Source organism: Pipistrellus hanaki (genome assembly GCF_964339955.1).
Source record: "Pipistrellus hanaki genome assembly, chromosome: 15".
NCBI lineage: Eukaryota > Metazoa > Chordata > Mammalia > Chiroptera > Vespertilionidae > Pipistrellus > Pipistrellus hanaki.
The window spans coordinates 49,724,355-49,751,982 of record NC_140517.1 but is presented as its reverse complement, the minus strand read 5'-3'; the positions used below and the strand labels follow the sequence as shown (position 1 = coordinate 49,751,982).

At 49.3% G+C, this 27,628-nt stretch overlaps 3 protein-coding genes across 4 annotated transcripts in view; 2 read left to right on the top strand and 1 right to left on the bottom strand.

The window, feature by feature from the left end:
* Positions 1-5,349: 5,349 nt before the first annotated feature.
* LOC311633925 (immunoglobulin superfamily member 1-like) lies at positions 5,350-17,861 on the bottom strand. Its single transcript, XM_084906932.1, has 14 exons — positions 17,559-17,861; positions 17,108-17,392; positions 16,660-16,962; positions 16,164-16,460; positions 15,579-15,887; positions 14,726-14,776; positions 14,144-14,194; positions 13,779-13,993; positions 8,688-8,769; positions 8,489-8,524; positions 8,068-8,352; positions 7,629-7,931; positions 7,110-7,442; positions 5,350-7,064 (listed from the first exon to the last, which is right to left on the bottom strand). The coding sequence occupies exons 1-14, from the start codon at positions 17,695-17,697 to the stop codon at positions 6,595-6,597; spliced, it is 3,159 nt and encodes a 1,052-aa protein (XP_084763058.1). The 5' UTR covers positions 17,698-17,861; the 3' UTR covers positions 5,350-6,594.
* A 2,455-nt stretch (positions 17,862-20,316) lies between these two features.
* On the top strand, positions 20,317-26,884 carry LOC311633626 (leukocyte immunoglobulin-like receptor subfamily A member 5). 2 transcript variants are annotated; one of them, XM_084906570.1, is made up of 5 exons: positions 20,317-20,720; positions 20,899-21,170; positions 21,348-21,632; positions 21,777-22,079; positions 26,027-26,884. In XM_084906570.1, exons 2-5 carry the CDS (start codon positions 20,942-20,944, stop codon positions 26,152-26,154), a joined length of 945 nt encoding a protein of 314 aa, XP_084762696.1. In that variant the 5' UTR covers positions 20,317-20,720; positions 20,899-20,941; the 3' UTR covers positions 26,155-26,884. The 2 variants fall into 2 exon arrangements, with proteins under 2 accessions (XP_084762696.1, XP_084762697.1); XM_084906571.1 differs by lacking the exon at positions 21,777-22,079 and having other exon boundaries at positions 20,643-20,720; positions 26,027-26,739.
* The window catches only part of LOC311633924 (paired immunoglobulin-like receptor B), a gene marked incomplete at its 3' end in the record, with an annotated part of 38,483 nt that continues 37,064 nt past the window's right edge, over positions 26,210-27,628 (top strand). The window contains exon 1 of the mRNA XM_084906931.1: positions 26,210-26,287. Within this exon, the coding sequence (XP_084763057.1) occupies positions 26,279-26,287 (9 nt within the window). The 5' untranslated portion in view covers positions 26,210-26,278. The remainder of the gene's footprint in view (positions 26,288-27,628) is intronic.

The window sequence follows — 27,628 nt, the reverse complement described above, 5'->3', positions numbered from 1 at the left end:
CACCTGAGACCAGCAGGAAAGGTGAGGCCACGAGAAGGGCTGCCCCAGCTCTCATGGGGGACAGGCCAAGGATGAGGAGGGGGTCTCGCAGCTGTGGGTGGGTGAGAAGATCGGGGCCTGGAACCCAGGCTGGCTCCACAGCCCGAAGCACCAGAACTGAGACCGTGTACCATCCAGCTGTGTAACATCTGGCATGGCTGCTGGCCAACCGGGTCAGACATATTACTGCAGGGTTGTTTTTTTTTGTTTGTTTGTTTGAATTACAGTTCATTTATTTGTATCGCTGAATAGTATTCCATTGTATGGATATGCTGATTTGTTTAGCCAGTTCATTTGTTGATAATACTTGGTTTATTTACAGTTTAAAAAATTTTCTTTATTAAAACAGACAAACAACCCCCCCCCCACACACACACACATACACACCAGAGCACAGAATTTTTCTTTTTTTTAAAAAAATATATATTTTATTGATTTTTTCACAGAGAGGAAGAGAGAGGGACAGAGAGCTAGAAACATGGATGAGGGAGAATCATCAATCATCTGCCTCCTGCACACCCTCTCCTGTATATACCCTTGACTGGAATCAAACCTGGGACCCTTCAGTCTGCAGGCCGATGCTCTATCCACTGAGCCAAACTGGTTTCGGCCAGAGCACAGAATTTTCATCTGTAGCTCCTCACCTGAGGCTTCAGTGGAGGGAGGGTGGTGTGGGCTGAAGGTGCCTGAGGAGAGGCCAGTGTAGGAAGCACTGGGGGGAGACATGGAAAAGAGGTGGCTGGGAGACCTGCAGTTGGCTCCCCACTCCCCGCACCACCCATGAAACAGCTTTTTTCCAGAGAGGCTCAGGCCCATTCCAGATGCCACAGCTCAGGGAAAGAAAAAAACCTAGCTCTTGGTTGTGACACAGCTGCCCCCACCCCTCAGGTACCCTGCCTACAACACCCTGCATCCTTTTTTTTCTTTGTTGATTAAGGTTATTACGTATGTGTCCTTAACCCCTCATTTCCCACCCACTCCACCGTGGCTTCTAATGGAAGGTATCTGGAAGATCATTCAGCTGAAGGTCATTGATCTAATTAGCATATTTAAGCTTTTATCATTATGGAAGGAGAAAACAGTGAAGCTTGTTGGATCTGCTCTGAGGGTGTCTGAAGCCGCCCGTGTGGGCTGCAGGCTCATGCCCTCTCCCCACCCCCCACCCCTCAGTGTCTGTGTCCATTGGTTAGGCTTCTACGCATGCCTGCAAGTCCTTTGGTTGATCTCTCCCCCTTACCCTCACCCTCCCCTGCCTTCCCTCTGAGGTTTGAGCATCTGATCAATGCTTCTCTGTCTCTGATCTGTTTTTGTTCACCAGTTTGTGTTGTTCATTATAACCCACAAATGAGTGAGATCGTGTGATATGCACACCCTACATCTTGATCTCTACTGAGGAGACAGCCGCAGAGGCCAAGCCAATGGGTTTGAACAGTCTCAGGAAGTGTCAGTCACTGACATGGGGGTGGGACGGAGAGCTCCACTAAACCAGGACCCTGACTGGTGCTTCCCCCCCTCATGGGAGAGCTGAGCAACTCCAGGTTCCCAATGGGCTGCATGAGTAGGTCTCCACCTAGCCGAGGGCAGGAAGATATTCCGGGACATGCTGAGCAGAGTAGCTCTGGGATAGGAAACACACCATCCCTTTCCCTGAAATCTGAATGGCACCTCCCCCTTCAGGGAGACCCAGAGGTTTAGACTCCCCATTCCACTGAAGCCCTTTCAGAAACACACAGTTGAGTGATTAAGATGGACAGCTGGCTGGCAGGTGAAGGCAGGTGGAGGTGGAGCCCAGGAAACCTGAGGGAGGTTGCTGACCTGCCCCTGAGTCCTGTGCTATGAACAAATGGGCCTTAGACAACAGGTTGGCCCCTACCACGTGCAGCCAAGTCCTGTGGAGAAAGACAGATTAGGAAAACAAAACCAGAAAAAAGTGTAAGAAGAGAGGGAGAGAGAGAGAGAGAGAGAGAGAGAGAGAGAGAGAGAGAGAGAGAGAGAGAGGGAAAAGGAAATAGAATTATAAAAGGAAACAGAGAAGTATGAAGTTTTAAAGAAAAAGGAGAAGAAAAATGAAAATGAACAATCCTATGTAATAAAAGCCTAACATGCAAATCAACCAAATAGCAGAATGACTGGTTAGCAGGGGTGGGGCCAGTGAGTGGGCAGTGCCAGGCCAGCCAACACAGGTGCCAGTGGGCAGAGGGAAAACCTGCAATCAGGGGACAGGGACCAGCAGTGGTGGAGGGGCAATCAGGAGGTGGGGCCAGCTGGTTAAAACCCATCCCCCTATTGGCCCATCAGTTGCCTCCTGCAGAGGGAGGTCAAACTGTGGCTTAGGCCTGCTTCCCCAAGAAGCAGACTTAAGCTGTCAGTTGGACATCCCCGGAGGGCTCCTGGTCTGTGAGAGGGCTCAGGATGGACTGAGGGACCCCCCTCCAAAGTGTACGAATTTTTGTGCACCAGGCCTCTAGTAGAAAATAAATTGAAATGAAATGGCCGGGAGAGGAGAAGATGGTGAAGCTTGTTGGATCTGCTCTGAGGATCTGGCTGAAAATTATTTTGTGTGTTGGTCCTTTATTAATTTATTTCAATTATTATTATTTTAAAATATATTTTTAAATTGATTTCAGAGAGGAAGGGAGGGGTTGAGAGAAAAATAGAAACATCAATGATGAGAGAGAAACATGGATGTTTGAAGCCACTCATGTGGGCTGTAGGCTCCTGACCCCCATCTATCTATCTGAATCTACAGCTGACCCCCAGAATGCAACTGCCTCTGCTGGGCTTGTCTACATGAGGGAAAAACCTAGCTGTGCTCCATGGCCCGTTTTCACCATCGCAGGAGCCGAAGTGGGTCGGCCAATGTCTCCAGGCTCCTTGGGGTCTGCTTCTGCTTCCCTCCACCTGCGGGCGAACTGCCAGGCTTAGGCACTGAAAGAGCTTGTGATGGCATCAGGATATTGGGGTGACTGCATTTCCCATGAGGGGAGGTGCCCTCTGCACTTCAGGGAAGAGGGTGGGTGTGTGTCCCCAACCTCCGAGTCTTTCCCGGATGGTTCCCTGACTCAGTGGGCAGAGCCCCTAGTGGTCATGTGGGTGGAGCCTTGGAAGCCCAGAGACTGGGTCTGTTGTTCCTCCCAAGAAGAATGGTGGTTGTGGTGTTGGATGCTCTAGCACTGGGTCCTGGTGGCCACACCACCCCAAACTCTCCTTGGGTGAGTCCAGAATTCACATACTCCCTCTGCCTGTGGGTGAGTGGCTGAAAATTATTTTGTGTGTTGGCCCTTTATTAATTTATTTCAATTATTATTATTTTAAAATATATATTTTTAAATTGATTTCAGAGAGGAAGGGAGGGGTTGAGAGAAAAATAGAAACATCAATGAGGTTTTCTATTTTTTAAAAAATATACTTGTAGTGAAGGTAAACCCTTTAAAAATAAAGACCTAGAAAACATTCTACATAAAACATATGTAAGTAGTATCCTCATAATTCTTGCCCATTTATATGAAACTATAGGCCTGGTGCACAAAATTCCTGCAAGGGGGGGGGGTGTCCCTCAGCCCAGCCTGCACCCTCTCACAATCTGAGACCTTTTGGGGAATGTACTACTGATAGTTTAGGACTGATCCCACAGGAATCAGGCCTAAACCGGCAGTCAGATATCCCTCTTGCAATCCAGGACTGTTGGCTCCTAACCACTCTCCTGCCTGCCTGCCTGATCGCCCCTAACCACTTGCCTGCCTGCCTGCCTGGTTGCCCCTAACTATTCTGCCTCCCTTCCTCATTGCCCCTAATTGCTCACCTGCCTCCCTGATAACTCCTAACCACCCACCTGCTTGCCTATTGCCCCTAACTGCCTCTGCCTTGGCACCCACCACCACTGCTTTGTCTGGAAGGTCGTCTGGAAGGTCATTTGTCTGTCTGGTCTAATTAGCATATTTATGCTATTATTATTATAGATTGATGAGATTTTAGAAAAGAGACATAGCTAGGTGCCCTATAAATGGGGGGGGCGGGTTGGAGGTGGGGGGGTTTGAAGGTGGTGGTGGGTGGAGTTGTCCATGATCCAGTGCTGAATGCACAGCACCTCTCAGGATCAACATCCAAAATAGGGCAGAATTAGGGGAGATGGAGGTGGCCCATGGTCTTAAGAAACACTTCCCAGGAACACACCACATTCCTGGTCAAGGCTGGGCCAGGTCTGGGTCAGCACAACCTCTTAAAAGAGAAGAGCTGTCCTGACCTGTGGATTCTATAATGATCACTTTGAATTCACTTTGTGGTTTCAGGTTCGCTCTCTTCATGCATCAGGAAAAGGGGTGAACTCCCTGTGGATGTTTTTAAAGCAGAGGTTTTGATGACTTATTTTTCAGATCTTAAGGTGAAGCTTGAGAGGCAAGTTCACAGGATGTGGTGGGCAGGGTTCCCACACCACAGTGTGTGCAGGTCACAAGGTGCCAGTCACACAGGAAGGGGACCAGCTCTCCTTACCCCCAAAATAGCAGGTGCTGAGGGTCTGACTTGAGCCGCATCTCTGAACTGTCCTGTTTAGTTTTCCTAAACTCTACAATCACACATTGATTTTAACATAGCTCGCTGCCATGTGAAAGTCAAAACAATTGTTCCATCTATAGTATTTAATATTCTGGTGCTAAGCTAATGAATAGAATGGTTAAGGATATGAAACTAGTTAACAATTCCATTAAAAAGTCACATAATTGCTCCCTTTATTCTTTATTGGAGGTGAGAGCCTTTAGTATACAATCTCTTAGGTACTTTGGGGGTAATACGATACAGTATTGTTTACTGTAATCACCATGCTGTACATTAGCCCCCCAAATTGTTCATCTTATCACTGAAAATTGATACTCTTTTACCAACATCTCTCCTTTACCCCCCACTCCCTGTGGTAACCATCATTCTCTCTGTTTCTACTCGTTTGGCTTTTCCAGACCCCACACGTATGTGCGATTAATCAGCATCTGTCTTCATCTGTCTGATTTACCTCATGTAGCATAACACCCTCCAGGTCTCTTAGGGTCATTACAAATGACAGGATTTCCTCCTCTCTTGTGGCTGAATAATATTTAACTTTATGTCAATTCAGAAATGGGCAATTTCTGCCAGTCAGAGAATTCTACACACGAGCTTTGAGGGGCAGCACTTGGGACAGCTCTGGGGAAATGACACGGGTGGCGTCTGGTGAGGAGAGGAAGGACTGTGGGCCCAGAGAGGGTTTGGGTATCATGTTGGATTTTTAATTCCCAGGCTTGTATCTGATTTAGCCCATTTATTTCATTATGGAGCCCAGGTTTACCCCTGTGAACTGAAGAGATGAAGAAGCGATAATGCCCATCTGGTAATATGATGATTAGATATAAAGAACATTTTATTACATGAATATGGGAGAGAGTGTGAGTGTTAGAGGTGGGTACCCACACAATCATGTGCGATGGACCCTCAAGTGAAGGGTTGAGAAAAGAATCTGGGGGGTGGGAGGGTGTCATCACAGAAAGTCAGCCAAGACAGGGAGAGAAAGTAGACATTAAATGGAGGAAGAGTCCAGGGAACACACAAATATTTCCTTCACCCAAATCATGTGTATTCCCCTGGACATTCCTGGGAGACAGTTTCTACAACTATGATCCCAACTTTCCTTCAGCACCTCCTGGGATCATGAGATGGGCTCCAAGGCTCCCCCTCTCTGAACAGTGTGGTGTTTCCTTTGTGTTCACGTCCTGGGTTCTTCTCAGGCTGTTTTGAGCCTCAAATAGCAGTACCCCAAGCACCACCAGGACCACGCCTGCCACGCCCATCCGGATGGAATTCCCCACCGTGTAGTCTTAGGGGTGGGAGGTGGACAAAGAGGTCATAGAGGTCAGAGTGGACCAAAGTCAACTGAGGATGACATCCAGAACCTTGGCTGTCCACCCAGGAGACCCACCTCCCTTTGAGAGGACAGGAACCTCTACCCCCAACCCCATACCTGAGAGTTTCTCCCACTCTCCCATCTTGAGGTCTGACCTGTTTGGTGATGGGCTGAGGGTGTCAGCAGCTCCTGAGAATCAGGATACGAGGGTGTGAGTGAGGACCTGGGGAGACAGGAGCCTTCCTCCTGGGCCCTGTGCTCTCAGATGCCCCACTTCTCAGATGATGACTTTTACACCGTCCCTCCATGAGCCTGTCTCTACTAGGCCAGGTTCCATGGGCTCTTCGTTGGATGACCTCAGCCTCCTATGATCGCTGAGTTCAGAACCTGTTCTGAGTGACTTTGGTAAGAGCTGTACTTCTCAAGTTGAGGATGATGGAGAACAATGATCTCAATGCTGAAATAATTTGGTGCTGTGTGTTTTGTGTCTTGCTGGAGACACAGAACTCATAAGGCTAAACATCTACAGCTGAGAAATCCCACTAAATTGACAGCTAAGAACCCTGGATTCATGGAGGAAGGATTGGTGGTAGGGACTTCAGAATATCCTGTCAGTGGCAAACTCCTGGGCCCCAGCACTTCTTACTGTCTCAGGATCTCCAGGGATAGGGACATCAGGTGACATATCAGCAAGATAAGGTCAAGGCCCCCTCACCTGAGACCAAAAGTTCCACGGGGTCACTGGGGAGTGACAGCAGGAAAGGGGAGGTGCTATGTGAGCTGTAGCACCTGTAGGTCCCCTTGTGGGCTGAGGTCACAGGACTCATGGAGAACTCTGCCTGATTCTGCTCAGCTGGGTGCTTTGATATCAGACATAGGGGAGGATTGGCTACTCCTTCCTTGGACAGAAGAAATGTGTCCCTCGGGCTCTGTGACTGACACAGCATGGTCACGTTCTCTCCTGAGGCCAAATTGTGGCCTGGCTGCACCGAGAGGAAGGGTCTGTCAGGCAGGTGTCCTGGAGAGAGGGAGGAAGGGTAAGGGCTGCCTGCCCACCTTGTTCTCTCTGAGGACCCTCCTCTTTCTCTGTCTCCGTTTCTCTGACTCTTCCCCTCTCCCCTCCAACTCCCTGTCTCTCTGTATCCATTCAAGGGGCCTGCACTTTTATTCTGGCCTCACCACCTGAGACCCCCAGCAGGGCCTGTGCAGAGTCTGATTGAGCCCACTGGCTCCTCACCTGCCACCAGGATGTCCAGGGGGTTGCTGGGGGCCGACCACTCAGAGGAGAGCTTGTATCCACCGTAGCATCTGTACCGGCCCCCGTGGGAGCTGCTCACAGTGCCCAGGGGGAAGTGGGCCTGAGAGAGCCCAGCCTGGGGCTGCAGGACAAGGCTCTGGGGGAGGTCCCGTCCCCCCTCCTTGTGCAGAGCGAATCTGTCATAGCCGACATCAGAGCGACACTGGAGGGTCAGGCTCTGTCCAGAGGCCACGATGGGGCTCTGCTGGGTCAGGAGGGAGGGCTTCCCAGACTCACCTGGGGAGAGGAGACATGAATGACAGGGGCTGTCCCTCCCATCCTGGCGTCCAGGTCTCACTGTCTCTATGTTTTTGACTCGTGCCCCATCGCTCCACTCACCTCACCCTCTCACATGGGGCTCCCCTCAGAGCAAAGATCCAAATAATATTGTCTCTCCTTGGGTGAGACAATAATGGGACTCACCTGAGACCACGAGTTCCAGGGCATCACTGGGTGGTGACCACACCTGCAGGCTCTCTCTGTAGCAGCCATAGCATCTCAAGGTCCACCTGTGGCTGGGGGTCACAGGGCCCACAGAGAATTTTGCCCATGATGGTTCTCTGGGCCGTGGCTGTGTGTCCTGCATCCAGGAGAGCCTGTGATCTCCTTCCTTAGCCAGGATGAACCTGTGAAATCCCTGCCATGAGCTACATTCAAGGGTCACATTTCCTCCCGAGGTCATGACAGGGCTGGGCAGGGCTGAGAGGCTGGGCTCATGGTAGTATCCTAGGAGAGACAGAGACTGCATGTTAAATGGACTTCAGACTCCCCAAGGCCGGGCTGGTGAGAGGGAGACACCCTGAGAGCAGACCCCCTTCCTGAGGGCAGAGCCTGAGGCTGGGACACCTAAGTGTCCTCTCACCTGTCACCACCAGCTCCAGGGGATCACTGTGCCCTGTCCAGCCAGTGGGGCTGAGGTAGTTACAGCGATACATCCCTGCATTATGCTCTGCCATGCGTGTGATGAAGAACTGGCCCGTGACCTCGGGCTTCATTCGGCTTGGTGTGTTCCAAACCACAGGTTTTCCGTCCTTGTACAGATGAAACATCTGGGCCTCCAGGGTCCCCTGACACCAGAGGGTCACAGAACTCCCATAAGAGACCACAGAGCCTGGCTCAGCTGATAGAGTGGGCTTGTGGAGGGTCCCTGGAAGGAAACCAAAAGATGCATTACAAAGCCCTTCCCCACCCTCATCCCCCAGCTTAGTCCAGGACCTGTGTGCTCCCTCCTAAAGCCACAGCGGTGAAGGAAGAGGAGGACATGGAGCCTGGGGAGGACTCACCTGCCTTCACGTGGATGATCTGGCCCAGACTCAGCCCTGCAAGAAAGTGTCTGTGAGACCTTTGCACTGAACATTGTAGCTCATTCTTTCTTCTCAGGGCCCCATCTCCTCGAGCTGCCTGAGCTGGAGGTTCCCCATGAACAAAGGTTATAGCCACCCAGTCCCCTCCTGCTCCCACCTCTCTGTGTCCACAACTGACCGAGGCAGAGAAGAGCAGAGAGGATGGATGTCATGGCATCTGCTCTGAGGGCTCCTGCTTTGTAGATGGAGGAGGTCTGGGCCTGAACAACAGAGATGCACAGGATGTGGTGGGTCAGGAGCTGCTGCCATCCTTCCGGGCCCTCAGAGCTGTGAACCCACAGCAAGCTGACCGCCCAGCCCTGGGCCTGGGTGTGAGTGTTTCCATGATGAGAACTCAGGAGGACTGTGGGCCTCTGGAGACTCTCAGCCCAGATCTGAGGTCTTTTCTGACTCCCAGGACTCTCTGCCTGGTCGGAAGTCCTGCTTAGAGAGGCCAGAACTAGGTTCCCACTCTGAGTCCACCCTCAACAGGCTGGCTCTATCTGCAGTTCAATTCCTGTTTCCTCAGCCTCCCCCAAAGGGAATTCTCTTTCTGTCTTTGACTCGTCCATAAACAAGTATTTACTAATCACCTGCCAGGAATTTATCCAGGTACTAGAAATACATCTGTGGTGCAGGAGACCAGATTCTTGTATTTTTAGGACTCTCATTAGTAGATTCAGGCATTCTAAAGCCAATGTTGTAACTCATTGTTGAAAAAGGAAAACATTAAAAAAAATATATGATTACAACTGGGGACCATGTCTAGACTGTGTTTGAAGGATTGGCGGTGTGAGTAGGTGGAGACCTAAGAGGTGGAGTGAGAACATTCTAGAGAATAAAGAACGTTCTTGAGACCCCTGCATACATTCAGAGTGTCTGTAAGGGAGGAAGAGAGAGGGAAGCAGAGGTGTGGTGATCACCCCACAAGGGCATGGCGTCATGTCTTTAACTCAAAGGGAATATATAAGAAGCAAACTGTTCGGTCAGATCATACTACAATACTATGTGTCACGTGTTACCAATAAACTAGAGGAGTGCAATATTTGTCAATAGAAATAAAATATCAACAGTAATTAAATTCTAATATTGTCTGTTAAATGTTAGATAAACGGCTTATATGAATTTGTTACATCATCTTCGCCTATGGGTGGTCAGTCACAAACACACGTAGAGAAGAAAAATGAGAAGAGGAGTCTAGTCCAAGCTGGGGGCAAGGAAAGGAATTTGTGAGGTCTACAATGGCTCTTAAATGTATATTTGTGAAAGAATGGAATGATTAATGGTAGTTCCATTTTTAATTTCTTGATCATTAATAAATGGTGTTGGGAAAATTGGCCAGATACATGCAATTCTCCATTCTCACTTTGCTGAGTTATTTTTTTTTAATTTATCATCAATGGGTACTGGATTTTCCCGAATGCTTTTTCTGATTCTATTGATATGATCATGTGATTTTTATCCTTCATGTTGCTTATGTGGTGCATCACGTTTATTAATTTTTTAATTTGTGAGTATTGAACCATCCTTGCATCCCCGGGAACAGTCTACTTGGTCATGGTGTATGATCTTTTTAGTTTATTGAGGGATTTGATTTGTTAATACTTTGTTGAAGATTTTAGCACCTATGCTCATCAGGGATATTGGCCTGTAATTTTCTTTCTTTGTAGTGTTTTTATCTGGTTTTGGAATCAGGATAACACTGAACTCATAAAAAGAGCTTGGACGTGTCACTTCCTCTTGAATATTTTGGAATAGTTTCAGGAGGATAGGTGTTAATTCTTTTTTTAAAAAAATATATATTTTATTGATTTTTTACAGAGAGGAAGAGAGAGGGATAGAGAGTTAGAAACATCGATGAGATAGAATCATTGATCAGCAGCCTCTTGCACACCCCCCACTGGGGATGTGCCTGCAACCAAGGTAGATGCCCTTGACCAGAATCCAACCTGGGACCTTTCAGTTCGCAGGCTGATGCTCTATTCACTGAGCCAAACAGGTTTCGGCTTAATTCTTCTTTGAGTATTTGATAAAACTCACCTGTGAATTGGTCAGGGCCATGGATTTTTTTTTTTTTTACCCTGGGAGTTTTTGAGTCAATTTCATTAGCTGTTAATGGTCTATTTAAGTTCTGTGATTCTTCTTGATTGAGTTTTGGAAGGTATGTTTCTATGAATTTGTGCATTTCACCCAGGTTGTCCAGTTTGTTGGCATTTAGGTGTTCAAAGTATTTTCTTACAATGCTTTGTATTTCTGTATTGTCAGTTATTACTGAGCCTCTTTCATTTCTGATTTTTTAAATCTTTGTTTCTTATCTGGCTAAAAGTTCACCAAGTTGTTTATCTTTTCAAAGAACCGTCTTTTGGCTTCACTGATTTTTTTGGTATTGTTTTTGTAGTCACACACACACACACACACACACACACACACACACACACACACATTAGAGGCCTGGTGCATGACAGAGGGAGACATTGGGGCTCAGGCTGAGGAGGAGAAGCTGGGCTCAAGTGGGGAGAAGGCAATACCAAACCCTCACACTTCATCCTGATCCCCAGGAGGCCCTGAGGGTCCTTCCCTCCCCACCACAGCATTTGGCCCACAGATGGGTAAGTCAGGGTCTCTGTGGGGAGGTGGTGGTGTCTCCATGGGGAACAGAGGCTGAGTCATGTGGGGGTTCAGGCACCTGTGGAGGCGCTGGCTTGGACACTCCCTTTCCCTGGCTAGGCATCAGTGGCTCCAGGTGTAAAAGGAGAGAATTGTGGCTCAGAGCTTACATTTCCTGTCAGTTCTGTGTCTGAGCTCCTGGGAGAGGGGACTTCACAGTGAACCCCCAGGACGTGACGTTATTGGGTCTGTCCCCTTCGTAGCAGTGACGGTGTCACTGTGGTTATAATACATGGATGGGTTCTGGCCAGCTTGGCCAGTTGGGGGGGGGGGAGGGCGTAGAGGAGGTAGGAGAGGGAGACATGGGTGGTTGGTCAGCCTGCCTGCTGGTCTAACTCCTGGTTGAGGGGACAATTATTTTCAGATTAGCCTTTTATTCTATAGGATATACACTGAGTGGCCAGGTTATTATGTGTTCAGAGATCATCATCATCTGGCCACTCAGTTGTATATGCAATGGAGTACTACACGGCCATAAGAAAGGATGAAATAGCATCATTTACAACAACATGGATGGACCTTGAGAACATGATGCGAAGTGAAATAAGTCAGACAGAAAAAGCTAAGAACTATATGATTTAACTCATGAATGGAGATCTCTACTGAAACGTATGAACACAAACAGCAGTGTGGTGGTTGCCAGAGGGAGGGGGTAGGGGGAGAAAGGGGTCCTAATATGAGGTGATGGGAGAAGATCTGACTTTGGGTGGTGGACACATGGTCCTGTCTACAGATTATGTAAATTAGTAATCCACACATGAAGCCTATTTGTTCATGTTGACTAACGTCACCCCAATAAAATTTTAAAAAAGAATATTTTACTACAAAACAGTGGGGGAGAGCATGAGGTGCTAGAGGTGGGGACCCACACCAGCCATGTGGATGGACCCCCAAGTCACAGGGGTGGGAAAAGAAGGGGGTTTGTCTCAGAAAGACAAACATGATAAGGAGAGAAAACTTTAAAAAAATTATTTTATTGTTTAAAGTATTACAAATAGTAGTATATATATATCCTTTTTCCCCGCCCAATGACCTTCCCCCAGCCTCCTAAGAAAATACACTTTTAATAGGCGAAGAGTCCAGTACAGGGAACAGGCAGAGAGACATTTCCTGCACCCAAACCACATCTACTCCCCTGGACACACTCAGCAGATGGTTCCCACAACTGCTGGTCCCCACTTTCCTTCAGCACCTCCTGGGGTCATCAGATGAGCTCCAAGGCTCCCCTTCTCTCAACCGTGTATTGTTCCCTTTGTGCTCACATCCCCCTAGCTCCCCTCCATCTGTTTCCTGCCCTCACCATGCCTTCACCACCCTATTGTCTGTGTCTATATGATATAAATTCTTAGGTTAATCTCTTACTGCCTCTCCCCCCATTCCCTCTGAGGTCTGTCAGTCTGTTCCATGCATCCATGCCTCTGGACCTATATCGTTTGCCATTTATGTTGTTCATTAGGTTCCACATATAAGAGACATCATGTGATATTTGCCTTTCTCTGATTGGCTGATTTCACTCAGCATAATAATCTCCAGGAATTTCCATGTTGTCTCAAAGGCTAAGAGTTTCTCTTTCTTTCTTTCTTTCTTTCTTTCTTTCTTTCTTTCTTTCTTTCTTTCTTTCTTTCTTTCTTTCTTTCTTCCTTCCTTCCTTCCTTCCTTCCTTCCTTCCTTCCTTCCTTCCTTCATTTATTTTACAGCTGTATGACATTCCATTGTGTAAATGTATCACAGCTTTTTTTTTTTATCCACTCATCTATTGAGGGGCACTTGGGCAGTTGTAAATAACGCTGTTATGAACAAAGGGGTGCATATATTCTTTCTGATTGGTGTTTCTGGTTTCTTTCTCGAAACAAAGGGAAAAAGAAAAACAAATGGGGCAACAGCAAACTAAGAGACTTCTGCACAGCAAAGGAAACCGGCATAAAAAATGAAGAGGGATCCCACTGTACGGGAGAAGCTATTTGCTGATGACATGTCTGATAAGGGGTTAATTTCCAAAATGCATAAAGTTCTTCTATGACTCAGCAAAAAGGAAGATAAATAATCCAAAGAAAACATGGACAGAGGGCCTGAATAGACAGGTATCCAAAGAGGACATACACATGGCCAAGAGACATATGAAAAAATGCTCAACGTCGCCGAAACCGGTGTGGCTTAGTGGTAGAGCGTCGGTCTGCGGACTGAAAGGTCCCGGGTTGGATTCCGGTCAAGGGCATGTACATTGGTTGTGGGCACATCCCCGGTACGGGGTGTGCAAGAGGCAGCTGGCCGATGTTTCTCTCATCGACGTTTCTAGCTCTCTATCTCTCTCTCTCTTCCTTTCTGTAAAAAATCAATAATAATAAAAAAAATGCTCAACGTCACAAATCACCAGACATGCACATTAAAACAACAACGAGGTACAACCTTACACCTGCCAGAACGACTACCATCCATACATCAATGAACAACAAGTGCTGGCGAGGATGTAGGGAAAAGGGAACCCTGGTGCGCTGCTGGCAGGAATGCAGACTGGTGCAGCCACTGTGGAAATCAAAATGGACTTTTCTCAAAACAATTAAAATGGAGCTGCCTTAGGACCCAGTGATCCTCCAGAACCTCTCGGGAGCATCAGATCCATTTCCAAAGTTCTGCCTCGCTGCGTGGTGGGTTTGTTGTCTTTTGGTTTCCGTCCCGGCTGCCAGTTCTGAAACAGCAACACCCCAACGACCACCAGGACCAAGCCAGCCACGCCCATCCGGATGATATTCCCTACGGTGTAGTCTTGGGGGGTTGAGGCTGGAGATTGTGGACAGAGAGGTCACAGAGGGCAGGGCAATATCGAACCAGCCCAGCATCCCCTGGATGTGTATCCAGGTCACCTGACTTCCACTGACTGGATGTGACCCTCTGCACTCAGCCCCATCACTGACCATGTCCCACACTCACCTGCCTTGGAGTCTGACTTGTTCTGTGATGGTCCCAGGGGACCAGCTGCTCCTGAGAACCAAACACACACAGTGAGTGCTGAGGAGGTGTGGGAATGCTTGTCATCTCTCCTCTGATCTCCAAGGAGTCCCCAACTAATAATGCCCATTGCAATCCCTTGAGATGAGCATCTTTGGTGTCTTATCTTGTATGTAACTAGGATGCCAAGAGGAACATCTGGGGCTCCATTGTGACTTGAGATCAGGAACGTGAAGGAGTGAAGGGGTAGGTCTACCTGTTAGTTCCTACACCTCAGCCGGCTCCTTGCGTCTCTGACTTTGTATTATAACCATAGTTACTGCTACGAAGGGGACAGGCCCAATAATGTCACATCCTGTGGGTTCACTGTGAGGCCCCTCTCCCAGGAGCTCAGACTCAGCACTGACAGGAAACGTAAGCTCTGAGTCACAATTCTCTCCTTTTACACCTTGGACTGACCCTCCTTGGACAGAAAGGCATGTCCAAGCCAACTCCTGAACCCCCACATGACTCAGCCTCTGTTCCCCATGGAGACACCACCTCCCCACAGAGACCCTCACTTACCCATCTGTGGGCCCAATGCCATGGTGTGGAGGAAGGGATCATCAGAGGCTCCTGGGGATCAGGATAAAGTATGAGGGTTTGGTGCTGCCATCTCCCCACTTGAGCCCGGCTTCTCCTCCTCATCCTGAGCCCCAATGTCTCCCTCTGCCATGACCACCCCTCCTGTCCTCACCCTCACTTACTCCTCTGCAGGCCTGACGCTATGGCTGGGAAGGAGTGAATCCTTGAGCCCCGGCCCCCCTGTGGTCCCATGAAATCTCTCCCTGAGTCCCAGCTCTCCTAGGACTCAGCCTGTCTGTTCTTGAGATCTGAGGGGGCATTGGATCCCCTGAGAGACTCAGAACTGCCCATAGGTTGTTCCATGATGAGGACACAGGAGGATGCCAGGCGCCCCTGGAGACCTTCCGCTCAGATCTGGGGTCTCTTCTAACTCCTGGGACTCTCTGCCTGGTCTGTACTCAGAGTAGGGCCTCTGAGCTCCCTCAGAGCAAAATAACCCAGTAACTCATGAGCTGTGGAAAGGGGCCCTGTGGAGGTGTGTGGGGGAGCAGGGTCCTTAGAAGGTCCAGCATGAGGACAGAAGGAGGGGAGGATCTGGGGACTCTGGGCCCCTCAAAACTCAGGTTTCTCTTCTACATCAGTGCTGTGGCCCAGTCAGGGCCCAACTGCTGCCCACTTGGTACCTTCTAGACCCAGGTAAAGGGCAAGGATGTACAAAGGTAGCAGAGTATCTGTGGGGAATATGTCCTCTGGGTGACCATCCCTAGAGCCCCTCCCTCTCTATTAGCCCATATTCCTTCTGGGGACAGGACCCTGAGCTGACAGCTCAGCAGACAGGGTCAGGGACCCTCACCTGAGACCAGGAGCTCCAGGGGCTCACTGGGGTGTGACAACAGGAAGGGGGAGGAGCTGTTTGAGCTGTAGCACCTGTAGGTGCCCCCATTGGCTGAGGTCACAGGGCTCAAGGAGAACTCTGCCTGGAATGGCCGAGCTTGGCGCTTTGATCTCAGATGCAGGGGGGGATCGGCTGTCCCTTCCTTGGACAGAAGGAAAGTGTCCCTTGAGCTCTGTGACTGACACCGTAGGATCACCGTTCCTTTAGATGCCACCCTGGGGCCCATGTGTACCACCACTGATAGAGATGGTCTGTCAGGCAGGTGTCCTAGAGAGAGGGAGGGAGGGAGAGAGGGTGAGGGCTGCCTGCCCACCTTGTTCTGCCCTGAGAGACACTAGGCCTCTCTCTGAGGACCCTTCTCTTTTTTTGTTTTGGTTTCTTTGAGTCTCCCCCTCACCCCCTTCACCCCCGCCCCCCGGTCTTTCTCTCTCTGCCTCCCTTCCTCCCTGGGGCCCTGCACTTTCATTCTGGCCTCACCACTTGAGACCCCGAGCAGGGCCCGTACAGACTCTGGATCCCTGACTGAATCCACTGGCTCCTTACCTGCCACCAGGATGTCCAGTGGGTCGCTGGGGGCTGACCACTCAGAGGAGAGGTTGTATCCACCGTAGCATCTGTACCGGCCTCCATAGGAGCTGCTCTCAGTGTCCAGGGGGAAGTGGGCCTGAGAGAGCCCAGCCTGGGGCTGAAGGACAAGGCTCTGGGGGAGGTCCTGTCCCCCCTCCTTGTGCAGAGCGAATCTGTCATAGCCGACATCAGAGCGACACTGGAGGGTCAGGTTCTGGCCAGAGGCCACGATGGGGCCCTGCTTAGTCAGGAGAGAGGGCTTCCCAGACTCACCTGGGGAGACCAGACATGAATGACAGGGGCTGATCCTCCCATAATCCCCTTCTCCTGGCCTGTATCCCAGGTCTCACTGTATCTCTCTGTGTCTCTGATCCATAGACCCCTCTACTCCCCTCACCTCACCAATCCCCTCACAGCAAAGATGCAATGTGTCTGGTGCCTCAATCCATGGATGAGACAATAATTGACTCACCTGAGACCAAAAGCTCCAGAGGGTCACTGGGGTGTGACCACATAAGGGGCCTGTCCCTGTAATAGCCATAGCATCTGAACGTCCACCTATGAATGGGTGTTATGGGGCCAACAGGGAACAGGGCCTGGGACCGCCCACTGGGCTGTGATTGTGAGTCCAGATGCCTGTAGAACCTGTGGTGTCCTTCATTAGTCAGAAGGAACCTGCCAAACCCCTGCCCTGAGCCACACTGGAGAGTCACGTGCCCTCCTGAGGGCACAACAGGGCTGGGCAGGGCTGAGAGGCTGGGTTTGTTGAAGGATCCTAGGAGAGGAGGAGGCAGTGTGTTAAATGGGGCTCACACCTCCCTCATTTCCCCAGGGCTGGGCTGTGAGTGGGAGACTCCCCGAGAGCAGACCCCCTTCCTGAAGGCAGAGCCTGAGGCTGGGGCCTCTGAGCGTTCTCTCACCTGTCACCACCAGATGCAGAGGGTCACTGGGCTCTGACCAGCCTGTGAATCCGATATAGTAACAGTAGTATCTCCCTGCATCATGCTCTGTCATGCGTGTGATGGAGAACTTGACCTTGTCTCGGGGATTCCACTTAGTCTGTGTTTTCCAAAGCACACGCTTTTGTTGTCTATACATACAGAACTCCTGGGCTTCCAGGGTCCCCTGACACCAGAGGGTCACAGGGCTCCCATAAGGGATCACAGGGCCTGGCTCAGCCCAGAGGGTGGCTTTGGAGAGGGTCCCTGGAAGGAAACCAGAGGCTACATTACAAAGACATTTCTAACTCCCCATCTCCCAGCTCAGCCCAAGACTCTCTTGGCTTATCACCTCATCCCAGCACCTCTGTGCTCCCTCCTGAGCCCCGGGGGTGAAGGAAGAGGAGGGACATGGAGCCTGGGGAGGACTCACCTGCCTTCATGTGGATGATCTGGTCCAGACTCAGCCCTGGAAGAGAGTCCCTGTGAGAGATTGGCACCCGGATGTCTGAGTTGATTCTCTTCCCATCAGGTCCCGTCCACTCCAGCTGCCTGAGGCTAAGGTTCCCCATGAACAAGAGGGCACAGCTGCCCCTCCCGCTCCCCCTCTCCACGTGTTCACAACTGACCGAGGCAGAGAAGAGCAGAGAGGATGGACATCTGGTGTCTGCTCTGAGGGCTCTTGCTCTGCAGATGGAGGAGGCCTGGGCCTGAAGGACAGAGATGAACAGGATGTGGTGGGTCAGGAGCTGCTGCCATCCTTCCGGGCCCTCAGAGCTGTGAACCTACAGCAAGCTGACTGCCTCATCCTGGGCCTGGGTGTGAGTGTTTCCATGATGAGGCCACTGGAAACTCTCAGCCCAGATCTGGGGTCACTTCTGATTCCTAGGACCCTCTGCCTGGTTGGAAGTCCTGCTCAGAGAAGGCAGGACCCAGGTTCCCACCCTGAGCCCACCCTCAACAGGCTGGCTCTACCTGCAGCTCACTGCCTGTGTCCTCAGCCTCCCCCAAAGGGAATTCTCTTTCTGCCTTTGACTTGTCCATAAACAAGTATTTACTGCTCACCTACCGCCTGCCGAGTGTGTACCAAGAACAGAAATACATCCGTGACCCAGGAGACCCATTTCCTGTATTTTGAGAACTCTAATGAGTAGACTCAGGCATTCTAAGGCTAATGTTGTAATTCACTGTCGACAAAGGAGAAATTGAAAAAGTATGAGAACAACTGGGTTTGAAGGAATGACTGTGTGAGTAGGTGGAGACCTAAGAGGTGGAGTGATAACATTTTAGAGAGGAAAGAATATTCTAGAGCCCCTGGACACATACAGACTGTCTGAAAGGGAGGAAGAGAGAGGGAGGTGGTGGCTGGTCATGGGTGTGGTAATGGCATGATATCTTTAACAGAAAAGAAATGTATAAGAAACAAACTTACACATCCTTGTGGTACATAGGATTTTATAAGATTATCTGTTTGGTCAGATCATCTTATAAAATCCTATGTACCACATATTACAAATAAATGAGAGAAGTGCAATATTTGTAAATAAAACACCAACAGTAATCTATACTAATAAAAGGGTAATATGCTAATTAGACTGGACGTCTTCCATACATCCTTCCAGACATCCTTCCGGGCAAAGCCACAGTGTTGGGGATTGAGGCAGAGGCCAGCAGGGGAGAGCAGTTAGATGATCAGCTTGGCAGGGGAGAGCAGTTAGGGGTGACCACACAAGCAGGCAGGTGAGCAGTTACAGGTCAGTGGTCCTAGATTGGGAGAGGGATGCCTAACTGCCCATAAACTGGCAGTTGAATATCCCCCGAGGGGTCCTGGATTGGAGAGGGTACAGGCCAGGCTGAAAGACTCTCTCTTTCCCACCTCATGCACAAATTTTATGCATTGGGCCTCCAGTTAAATGATAATATACTATATAAAGTGCTGTTCCATAAGTGGCTTATATGGATTTTTCATGTACCCTTCACCTACCCTTGGTCAGTCACAAACACATGTAGAGAAGGGAAACCAGAAGTCTCAGTGTTCCTTCTAGTCCAAGCTGGGGGTGTGGGAAGGGATTTGTGAGGTCCACATGGCCTTAAAATTAGATATGGGAAAGAATGGGAGGGTTAAAAATGGCCCATTGTATGTGAATGTGTGTGAGTGTGAGTGTGTATGTCTGTGTTAAGTGTCAGTGTGTATGGGTGTAATTGTGTATGAGTGTGCATGAGTGTGTGTGAATGTGTGTATGTGTGAGTGTGTATGTCTGTGTTAAGTGTCAGTGTGTATGGGTGTAATTGTGTATGAGTGTGCATGAGTGTGTGTGAATGTGTGTATGTGTGAGTGTGTATGTCTGTGTTAAGTGTCAGTGTGTATGGGTGTAATTGTGTATGAGTGTGCATGTATGAGTGTGAGTGTGTATGTGTGTGAGTGTGTGTATGTATATGTATTTGTGGCTGTGTGAGTGTGTATGTATGTGTTTTTGTGTTATTGTGTGTCTGTGCATGTGTGCATGTGAGTGTGAGTTTGTGAGAATGTGTTTAGTGAGTGTGTGTGTTTGTGATTGTGTGTAAGTGTTAATGAGTGTGTGTATTGTGAGAGAGAGAGAGAGAGAGAGAGAGAGAGAGAGAGTGTGTGTGTGTGTGTGTGTGTGTGTGTGTGTGTGTGTGTGTTTGCGCATGCGCTTATTGGGTAACTTGGACTTGTCTGATTGGATGGAAACAGAGGTGAGAGCTGAGGCTGGAGGGTCCCATCTGGATGATCATGAACACCCTTCAGTTCAGAAAGAAGAGCCTGGATTTATCCTAAATTCAGTGAGAACATGGAATGATTTTGAGCAGAAAATGGACAGATTCTGAAATGAGGTTGGATACCTATGTGGAAGGTGATCTGGAGAGGGGAGTGAGGGTTTGGAGCTCAGAGCTCAGGAAGGAGGTGGATGTATCGGCTGCCTTGGGGTGTGTGAAGGTGACCTCCTTCCCTGCCTTGGTGACAGGGGGCACGAAGGGGCCCTCAGGACAGTGAGTCCAGGGATGGGGAGGAAGGAACCTGGAGCTGTGCAGATACATCTGCTCCCATAGGAAGCTCAGCACCTTCTCCTGGCCCTGGGTCCTACGTCTCACACAGGTTCCACCTGACTCTCTGTCTCTGTGAGCAGCGGAATCTCTTTATGTCCTGGGGGCCAATCATCTGAGTCATTGCTGCCCCTTCAAAGCACCTTTGAGGCCGGGTGTCACTCCCCTCTTTAAAATGTGGAGACTCTTCAGGGTTCAGACAGGAATGATTTTCCTGAAAGTCTTGCCCAAAGGCAGTGACACACACAGGCACATTCAGTGTCAGCTGTGGCGCTACCAGCTGAGTGGTTGGAAGACACTTGAACCGGCCACTTCCTCCCTTGACTTCTCAGCAATGCCAACGCCTTCCCCTCAAAGATGGTGAGAATTCTTCCTGACCGAGAGACGGAGGAAACGAAAGCAGCCATTCAACGCAGATGGAGACGGTGGCGGTTTGAGAGATTGAAAAGCGGAGACGCCTCATCCAAAGGAGCAGAAGGAAGACTCCAGATCAGTCAGACTGGCAGACAGATGAGACTCCGAGGAACAGGTGAGATCTCAGATACTGCTGAGCTGCTGGACTCCCCCTGAGCCCTTGTTCTGGGAAGACGCAGAGCCAGGCCCAGGGTGGGGCTGTTCTCTGGCTGTAAGTCCACAGCTGTGAAAACCCAGAAAGGCAGCAGCAGCAGCCCCTGACTGACAACATCCTATGTGTCTTGTTCCTACAGGCACAGGTCTCCTCCATCTGCAGAGCAGGAGCCCTCAGATCCAATGATGTCTATCCTCTCTGCTCTTCTCTGCCTCAGTCACTTGTGGAGAGTGACAGCAGGAGGAGATGGGCAGGAAATTCCCCCTTGTTCTTGTGGAACCTCAGACTCAGGCAGCTGGAGTGGATGGGGCCCTGATTGGAGGAAAATCAGCTCAGACGTCCGGGTGGAAAACACGGATGGGGACTCTGATCAAGGGTTGAGTCTGGACCAAGGGACCAGTGTGCAGGCAGGTGAGTCCTCCCCAGCTCCATGTCCCACCTCTTATGTCATACGCTGGGGCTCAGAAGGGAGCACAGAGGTCCTGGGATGAGGTAATACAATGAGAGTATTTAGGGCTGATATGGGAGATGAGGGGGTGGGGTGGGGAGGTGAAGGTCTTTGTAATGCAGAGTCTTGTTTCCTTCCAGGGACCCTCTCCAAACCCACCCTCTGGGCTGAGCCAGGCTCTGTGATCCCGTATGGGAGCCCCGTGACCCTCTGGTGTCAGGGAACACCGGATGCCAAAACGTTCTATCTGTATAAGGAAAGAAAACGTTTGCTTTGGAACACGCAGACCCCATGGGAGCCCACGCACAGGGCCAAGTTGTCCATCAAACAGATGAACCAGGATTCTGCAGGGATATACTACTGTTACTACCGCAGCCCCACCGGCTGGTCAGAGTCCAGCGACTTCCTGGAGCTGGTGGTGACAGGTGAGAGGACACTCAGGGGTCCCAGCCTCAGGCTCTGCCCTCAGGAAGGGGTCTGCTCTCAGGGTGTCTCCCTCTCACAGCCCAGCCCTGGGGGACATGAGGGAGGTGTGAGCCCATTTAACACGCTGCCTCTTCCTCTCCTAGGATCCTACAGCAGACCCAGCCTCTCAGCCCTGCCCGGCCCTGTTGTGTCCTCAGGAGGGAACATGATCCTCCAGTGTGGCTCAGGGCAGCCATTTGATGGGTTCATCCTGACTAAGGAAGGAGATCACAGGCTCGCCTGGTCCCTGGACTCTCAGCCACAGCCCAATGGGCAGGCCCGGGCCCTGTTCCCTGTGGGCACCGTGACCGCCAGCCACAGGTGGACATTCAGATGCTATGGCTGCTACAAGAAGGTGCCCCAGGTGTGGTCACACCCCAGTGACACCCTGGAACTCCTGATCTTAGGTGAGAAATTCCCATCCCTATCGTATCCATGTTTTGATATCTTTGCTCAGAGGGGAGCTCCCTGTGAGAGGGTGGGGCAAGGCAAGATTCGGGGCTTCTTGATCAGAGACACAGAGTGTGAGAGACATGGTGACACCTATGGGCCAGGCCAGGAGAAGTGGTTTATGGGAGGGGCAGCCCCTGAATCTGGGAAGCCCTCCCTCCTGAGCCAGCAGGGCCCCATCGTGGCCTCTGGACAGAGCCTGACCCTCCAGTGTCGCTCTGATGTTGACTATGACAGATTTTCTCTGCACAAGGTGCGGGGATGGGACCTCCCCCAGAGCCTTGTCCTGCAGCCCCAGACTGGGTTCTCTCAGGCCCACTTCCCCCTGGGCACTGTGAGCAGCTCCCGCGGGGGCCGGTACAGATGCTGCAGTGGATACAAGCTCTCCTCTGAGTGGTTGGCCCCCAGTGACCCCGTGGACATCTGTATGGTTGTTGAGGAGCCAGTGGCTTCAGTAAGATAACCAGACTCCGCACAGGCTGGGCTGATGGGGGGGTGTCTCAGGTGATGAAGGCCAGGACAAGGGCTTTGGGCTCTCCAAGGAAGGAGAGAGCATGAGCCATGGAACGGGAGCAAGAGGAATAGACTCAGGGAAAATAGAGACAGACAGAGAGGAGGGTCCTCAGAGAGGCCTGGTGACTCCCAGGGCAGAATGATGTGGGCAGGCAGCTCCCACCTTCCTCCCTCTCTCTAGGACGCATACCTGACAGTCCTCTCCTTATCAATGCAACCAGGCACCTTAGGAGAGAACGTGGCCCTTCTGTCAGTCATAGAGATCAAGGGACACTTTCCTTCTGTCCAAGGAGGGGGCAAGCCCCTGATTTCAAATAAAAGTTTTCAGCTCGCCAGTACCAGGCAGAGTTCTCCATGAGTCCTGTGACCTCAGCCCATGGGGGCGGGGGGAGGGGAGGGGGGAGAGAGGGAAGGGGGAAGGACCTACAGGTGCTAGAGCTCATGTAGCACCTCCCCCTACCTGCTCTCACTCCCCAGTGAGTCCCCTGGAGCTCCTGGTCTTAGGCCACGGGTCCTTGACTCACTTCTTTCTTCTCTTTATTAAAAAATATATTTTTATTGATTTCAGAAAGGAAGGAAGAGGGTGAGAGTGATAGAAACATCCACAATGAGAGAGAATCATGGATCGGTCGCCTCCTGCAAGTCCCTTACAGGGGATCGAGCCCACAACCTGGGCATGTGCCCTTGACAGGAATTGAACCTGGGACCTTTCAGTTCACAGGCCAATGCTCTATCCACTGAACCAAACTGGTTAGGGCTTGACACACTTCTCTCTGTGCTCAGTCAGCTCAGGGACCTTCAATGAGACCCTGGGTCTCCACCAAACAATAGGTTCTAGACCCCCTAACTCTAATGCTCACCCATGGATTCCTGCTCCCCAGGTTTTGAATAAGGGGGATCTCTCAGCCATGGGGAAATAAGATGTTGTGGTCTTGCATTTCAGACAAAACACTGGAAATAGCACTCAATTTCTCTATTGAGACAACTTTTTCTTTTTTGGTTTACATCTTAATTTTTCTCTCTCTCCTTTTTATTGTTGACAATATTACAGATATCCCCATATTTTCTCCTTTTTTGGCTCCCTGCACCCAACACCCACCCTACCTCAGGCCTTTGCCATACTATATCTATGCCCGTGGGTTATGCATATATGTTCTTTGGTTAATCTCTTCCTGTGCCTTCCTCCCTCACCTCCCCCTGCCCCCACTGAGATCTGTCAGTCTGTTCCATGTGTCCATACCTCTGGACCTATTTTGTTTGTCAGTTTATTTCGTTCATTAGATTCCACTATACTGAGAGTTTTTATCACTTAATGGGTGCTAGATTTTGTTGAATTCTTTTTCTGAATCTATTGATATGATCATGTGATTTTTATCCTTCATGTTGTTTCTGTGGTGATCATATTTATTGATTTGTGAACATTGAACCATCCTTGCATCTACAGAAACAGTGCTACTTGGTCATGGTGTAGGATCTTTTAAATTTATTTCTGGATCTGATTTTCTAATATTTAGTTGAAGATTTTAGCACCTTTTCTTCTTGTATCCCTGTGATGTGAATGTTGTTTCATTTGACATTTCCCCAAAGTTATCTTAAACTACCATTTCTATTTTGCTGCTCTAATTAGGTGTTTTTTTTTCCTACTTTGTCATCCAAATAAATCACTGTTTGAACTTCCTCATTCTCTCTACTTTTGATTTCTTCCAGTGTATTCTTAATATCAGATGTGTTTTTCCTCATTTCATACTGGTTCTTATGCTTGGTTTCTATTTGTTCTCTTATGCCATTGTAGTTCCCACTAAGTTCCTTGTAATTTTCATTAGGTTCCTTGAAAATCCTTATAACCATTACTTTGCACTTTATATCTGATACATTGCTTACCTCCATTTTATTTAGCTCAATTTTCCCTGTAGAGTGCTCCTTTTCTTTAATTAGTGGATTGTTTCTTAGTCTCTCCTATTTTATCTGTCTCTTTGTGTTTGCTTCTATGTATTAGAGCAGTGTTTCCCAAAGTGTGGTACACCTACCCCCAGAGGTAAGGGAAGAGTTTGGTGGGGGTAAGCGTTGCACCGGAGTTTGGTGGGGATATGCACTGCACTGTGCTTAGCTGCATCTAATTCTACGTTCTCATGAGTACAAGGGGTACTCAGCATTACGAAAATTATAGAAGTAGTACACATATGTCAAGGGTTTGGGAAACACTCTATTAGAGAGATCGGCTGTGCCTCCCCAACTTTCTGGGGTAGCCTTATGCCGTAGGTATCCCATGGTACTCAGGGGCAGTGTCCTTGGTCTCTGAGCTATATGTTCTAGGAATGTGCCATGTGTGTATTATGTAGTCCCTCCTATTGTAATTGGGTCTTGTTTGCTGTTGGCCCGTTGGTGTGTAGGATCAACCCTCAGGGAGGCTCACCATGAGGCTAACCTCCAACAACATGGTGCAAATAGCTGTGCAGGTGCTGACAGACAAAACAAGAAAAACAAAGCAAAACTAAAAAACCCTTCACCAATAACAACACAAACAAAGAGTAAGAAAATAAATACAAAAATTGCAGAGACCCTGATTCTAACCCCTCACCCATGGATTCTTGTTCCTCAGGGAACATATTCCATAGGGAAATATTATTATGAGGTCTTATATTGCAGACAAAACACTGAACAATAGCACTTAATTTCTCTATTGAAACCACTTTTCTTATTGATACTGAGCTATGGTGGGCAGCCAAACTCTACTGCAAAGAGGCTCAATGCAGGTTCCAAATTCACAGACCAATGCAGACTAATAATCCAATGAGGAGACCAGAGAACCTGTCAGTGTAGAGAAAGGGCTCAATAAGGCACTGTGTAGCCGGGACTGGTTTGGCTCAGTGGATAGAGCGTCGGCCTGCAGACTGAAAGGTCCCGGGTTCGATTCCGGGCAAGGGCATGTACCTTGGTTGTGGGCACATCCCCAGGAGGGGGTGTGCAGGAGGCAGCTGATCGATGATTCTCTCTCATCGATGTTTCTAACTCTCTATCCCTCTCTCTTTCTCTCTGAAAAATCAATAAAATATATTTTTTAAAAAAAGGCACTGTGTAAAATTTATGACCTGAAAATTGAGGCTTCTGAGAGCACAGAACCTTGAAGGAAGGTCTCCCCAAGTCCTCACACACACCCTCTTTTCATAATATTCAGGAGCAGTTGACACCATTAGCCCACCACAAAATAGGTGAAACCCAAAATCAATGATGGGAGAAGCTCTCACTTATGGGGATGGGGATGGAGGGGTAAAGGGACATGTCCTGTGAAGTGGTGGGTGTCCTGTGTTGAGATCCCTGGTCCTGGGATTTCTCGGTTCTGCTCTGACATCTGTGAACACTTTGTCTACAATTCCTACTTTCCACCCCAAAGACTACACAGTGGAGAATCTCATCCGGATGGGCGTGGCTGGATTGATCCTTGTGGCCATTGCGGTGCTGCTATTTCAGGCTCGAAATGACACCAGAAGGACCCCTGTTGCAGCCAGGATGAGAACATAGAGCAAACAATGCATCATTCAGAGTGGGAGAGCCCTGGAACCCATCTGATGACCCCATGAGGTGCTGAAAGAGAATATGGACCACAGTTGGAGAAACTGTCTGCTGAGAACGTTCAGGAGAGAAGATGTGGAAGGTGAGGATTGGGTGCAGGAGAATGTGGGCCATGTCCCTGTAGAGGATGCCTCCTCCATCCACCTGGGGTGCTCTCCCTCCATCCCTGACCTCGCTGACTCTCCTCCACTGCCCGTCTGTTCTCACCCTGTGACATGAGAGTCTGTCCCACATGACTGGTTTGGAATCACATCTATACACCCCTTCATACTGGGTCACATCCATCCCAACGAAACGAGGGATCTTCACAACCCTGGGATTTTTAAACCATAAAGAACAAAGGATGGGTACCTGGTACACTGTGTGTGAACGTCAAAATAATGCAGCTCAGTGACAGAAAGCAGACACAAACTGGAATCAGGTTTTGTGTGATTCCCTTTATGCAAAATGTCCAGGAGAAGGAAATCCATAGGAACAGAAATCTGATGGGTTTGTCTGGGGTTGACCAGGAAGGCAGAGGGAAGATGGACTGTTTCTGGGGTTGGCTATAAAAACTTATCGAAACTAGATAGACATTGTCATTGTGACGTTCTGTGTTTACTGCATTCCAGTGAATTTCATATTTTAAAAGGCTCAATTGTATTATGTGACTGTTGCTTTAATAAAAATAAATGCAAGTGAAACACACATGGTTCCCTGTAGCTCCCTTATACCTTGGAGGTTGCCCCACTGGTGTCCGTGGAGTTTTATGGGAGTAGGACTCCCACCAGGCCAGAGGTGCCCTAAGTGTCTGAGTGCTTAGGGACAAACCCACTCATTACATTTCCACCTTCACTCCTGACTTGGGCTGAGTCTAGGATCCAGGATGAGCCCCACCATCCCTGCATCCTTTTGTCTGCTCTCAACTGCCATTCAACCAAGCCTGAACTACAGCTTCCGATTTACCTTTTAGGCTTGGGAGATACACATGCGGCTTCTACACAGCCCTTCCCACCACATGTCTCTCACACACATGCCTTCACCAGCTCAGAAAATGACACCAGATTTCCAGCCAGTATGGTGTAGTGGTTGAGCATTGACCTATGAACCAGGAGGTCAAGGTTGGATTCCAGGATTCCATGCCTGGTTTGTAGGCTCCATACCCAGTGTGGGGTTAGCAGGAGGTGCCCAAATAATGATTCTCTCTCATTATTGATGCTTCTGTCTCTCCCTCTGAAATCGATAATAATATATATATATATATATATATATATATATATATATATATATATATAAAAAATTGATTTTTTACAGAGAGGAAGGGAGAAATACAGAGAGCCAGAAACGTCGATGAGAGAGAAACATCAACCAGCTGCCTCTTGCACACCCCCTACCGGGGATGTGCCCACAACCAATGTACATGCCCTTGACCGGAATCGAACCC